The following is a 3,377-nucleotide window of genomic DNA, read 5'->3' on the forward strand; positions in this document are numbered from 1 at the left end:
ATATTACACTGAATGGACATGTTGACCTCCCCAAGATGGCGTCACTAAATCACATCGGGGCCCACAGTCGATAGCGGTGAATGCGGGGTCTACTCTGATATTTAGTCTATGTTACATCAGGATAACAGAGACTGGGTTTCTGTAACGCCGCACCTCGCCGTCGTCGTTCTGCATCACGTCCAGCAGGTGGAGCTCCAGCAGCGTGTAGACCTTCTGAGCCGTCAGCAGGTGCTGCGTCTGGCTCAGCTCCCCCAGGCTGAGCAGCAGGGTCCGGGTCAGAACCAGGAAGGGCGCCCTACCTCTCAGCCCGGCGCTCCGCTGCTCCTCCACCAGAACCAGAAGTTTCTCCAGCTGTTTCCCAGAAACACAAAGGGTTACATCCAAGGAAAGGTCCGGTATTAGGATCCACAAAGAGCCACTCACAGCGTCCCGTTTGGAGAAATGCTCCATGTTGGTCAGGTTCTTCGTCAGCGTGGAGACCAGGCGCTGGTTGGCCAGGCCCACCAAGTCAGGCTCAGAGCTCCTCTTCATCACATCCTGCAGTTCTGGGAGCAGAGAAACTGTTCAGATTAGGCCTGCAACTAACCTTTAATTCGCTAAAGAAGATTTTATACCGATTTAAAACTAAAACGTTTCTGGATAGAGCAGATTGACAGACGAAAATATATATATATTTTTTATCCTAAATGCTAAATTTTTATATATTTTTTACAATCTTGGTATAATTCCTGCTCTAAGTGGGTCGCTCTTTCAGCTAAAGACAGGTTTTACCATCTCTATACTCCTGTTAACATAATTAGTTGACAATTATGTCAATAATCGATTAATCAGAGGAATTATTTGAGCCTTAGTTCAAAGTGTGGTGGGCGATATATTGAATATACTCGATGTTTCTCCACACATTATAGTTAAAATGACTCCATCGCAACCATCCAGTACAAATTACAACATTAAGCCGTCTGCATCTACATCACTGAGTTTAATTTTTCCCACGCTTTGAATGCATCATAAACCCCTCTTCCAAACAGGATTATTTTCTTGCACTCTTCAGCAACCTGCAAACGAAATATGGCGACAGCAGGTGATTCAGCTGACATACGGCAGCGGTTTGGATTTGGCGAACAAAAGACGCCGTAAAACCATTGCTGCAAAAGGCAGCAGTACAAATTTATTCCACCCCCTACAGTCATCGGCTGCAGAATGATGAATGTTGTAAACTCTGCATGTCAGCGTCTCCCTGCTCACCAGTTAAAACGTTCAATCGATCAGCCGTGAAGCCGATGGCGTTGGCCTCGTCGTTTTAAAAAAGCGATCCAAGGAACAAGGAAGAGATGGAGGGAAACTACAGACACTATTTAAGACGTTATTTTTAAGATGCTCTAATACCTGCGATGTTCAGAGGTTTTCTAATGTTCTCAATTTTATATCTTTTTGTGCTTCTTTATAATTCCCAGCAGGTAAAGATCAAAGCTGATAATGATCTAACTTTTGGACAGGATTTCCATTTTTATATTATGTACAAAAGAGCCTTTATTTTCTATTTTATTTAGTATTGTGTTTTTGCTTTGTTTCCTGTTTGGTTGATGGGATTTTGTTAAACGTTTAATTTTAACACCCAAAGACATCATGTGTCAGAAAAGTTTTTTTTTCTTTAAGGTAATTTAAACATATGATGATATATATCGTGTATCGTTATCGCCCAGTCTTAGTTCTGCTTTTAAAGGAAATTTCCGTTCATATTCAGAATTCAAACTTCTGAAAGTTCCTCATTCCTCGCTGACCAGACTTTTCCTTTAAAGGTTTCCATTTGGCCCAAACACCCAGGAAGTAAAAGCTTGCATTGCCGATGCTTTTAATGTGAAAGGGACACAGGAAGTGGTTGGGTTTTCCACCTTGAGCCCAGCCCAGAGTGAGGGGGTGCTGGCTGAAGATGGCGGATTGGGCGATGGAGGCGGCCAGTCCGAGTTCAGCCGAGGTGATGACCAGAAGGGGGAGGAGCTTCCAGCCTGTTTTCTGCATCAACTCAGCATCTCCGTTTCCCAGCCGGCCGTCGGACAGCAAACGCACCGCCTCCGTCAGCACGGGCATCCTGGAGGAGACAGGAAGCACTCAGTGACTCGTTCTGTAGAGGGTCGGATGAATCTAGCATCGTTAGCTGACTGACCACTGCTGAGCGGACGGGCGGACTCTGTGGAGCAGCGACAGCAGCCATGACACCACGTCCTCCGGGTCCAGGACGTCCAGCAGCAGCTGCAAAAAACAACAACAGTGAACGTGGCATCATGGAGGAACGAACAGAGAGGGATTCCTCTAACGGACCTGCAGGACGCGGAGGGCGGCGGAGACCACTTCTGGGACGTCGTCACTGAGGCGCTCTGCGACGGCGTCCTTCAGGAACGTTTGGTCCAAGGTCTGCTGTTGGTCAGAGGAGACACGACGGCGAGACGTCAGAACCGAGCTAACAGAACGGGATCCAGGACCTCAACGCATCGGTTTTCCGGATCTACCTGCTCTGAGCTGATGAGGCTCATCAAATGATCCACAGCCGCCGTTCGGACCGAAGGCTGCGGGTGCTTCAAGCTGAGGAGCAGCGACGTGTCCGAGTCGTCTAGAATCTGACAGGAAGACACAAACTCTCAGGCAGGAAGTGAAAACACGCCTTTCTCTCTGCAATAATCCGAATCTCTGCACATTTTCTCCATTTCCTCTGAATTCTACCTGGAATTTCCCGCTGCTGACGAACAGAGACAGGAACTGGTGGAAGAGACGCTTCTGCTGCGGGTCGCTGTCGACCACATGACCAGAGAGCACGGCGTCCAGCGCGTGGCAGTACCTGCAGGAGGAGAAACGCTCAGCGAGGTGGGAGCATACATCTAATGACGTTACATCACCAGTAGGGGGCGTACTTGGACTCGAACAGCCGAAGCAGAGGCAGCAGGCGCTGATCCAGGGCCGACATGTCGGCGGCGGCGAGCTCCGTTTGCTTCAGATACTGATCCAGGAGCAGCCTGCAGCAGGAGGGAAAACTGGGCTCAGAGATTTAAAACCAGACTCAGGAGGTCTGAGAAGGTTCTGGATGCTCCGTCAGGACCAGGATTAAGACGTGGACCGGATCAACCCAGAGTGGAACGGAATCACTCTGATAAACCAGAGTCTGTCGCCTGGACCGGAGCGCTCTGCCATCTATCAGGTCCAAAAGGCCCAGAAACCAGGTGTTCTGCGTGTGTCGCAGTTAACGCAGATGTGCCCTCCCCGCTTCCGCAGAACCTAAATGAAGTTCGCCCCCCCCACCTACTTCAAATCAGATAAAATTTGTGTCAAACGTTTCTGCTGGTTTGTGCAGAAAAAAAATTGTTTGTGCCGCTATCATTTTAAAG

The 3,377-nt window shown here is 48.6% G+C and overlaps 1 protein-coding gene across 1 annotated transcript in view; it reads right to left on the minus strand.

Annotated features, from left to right (window-relative positions):
* heatr1 (HEAT repeat containing 1) overlaps positions 1–3,377 on the minus strand; it is a 26,422-nt gene that overhangs the window by 15,877 nt on the left and 7,168 nt on the right. The window contains exons 10-17 of the mRNA XM_015371807.1: positions 2,907–3,008; positions 2,719–2,833; positions 2,508–2,615; positions 2,320–2,415; positions 2,165–2,250; positions 1,893–2,089; positions 424–545; positions 147–351 (exon numbers count right to left, since the gene is read on the minus strand). Coding sequence (XP_015227293.1) covers positions 147–351; positions 424–545; positions 1,893–2,089; positions 2,165–2,250; positions 2,320–2,415; positions 2,508–2,615; positions 2,719–2,833; positions 2,907–3,008 — 1,031 coding nt within the window. The remainder of the gene's footprint in view (positions 1–146; positions 352–423; positions 546–1,892; positions 2,090–2,164; positions 2,251–2,319; positions 2,416–2,507; positions 2,616–2,718; positions 2,834–2,906; positions 3,009–3,377) is intronic.

Source organism: Cyprinodon variegatus, unplaced genomic scaffold (assembly GCF_000732505.1).
Source record: "Cyprinodon variegatus isolate N-32 unplaced genomic scaffold, C_variegatus-1.0 Scaffold65, whole genome shotgun sequence".
NCBI classification, from domain to species: domain Eukaryota; kingdom Metazoa; phylum Chordata; class Actinopteri; order Cyprinodontiformes; family Cyprinodontidae; genus Cyprinodon; species Cyprinodon variegatus.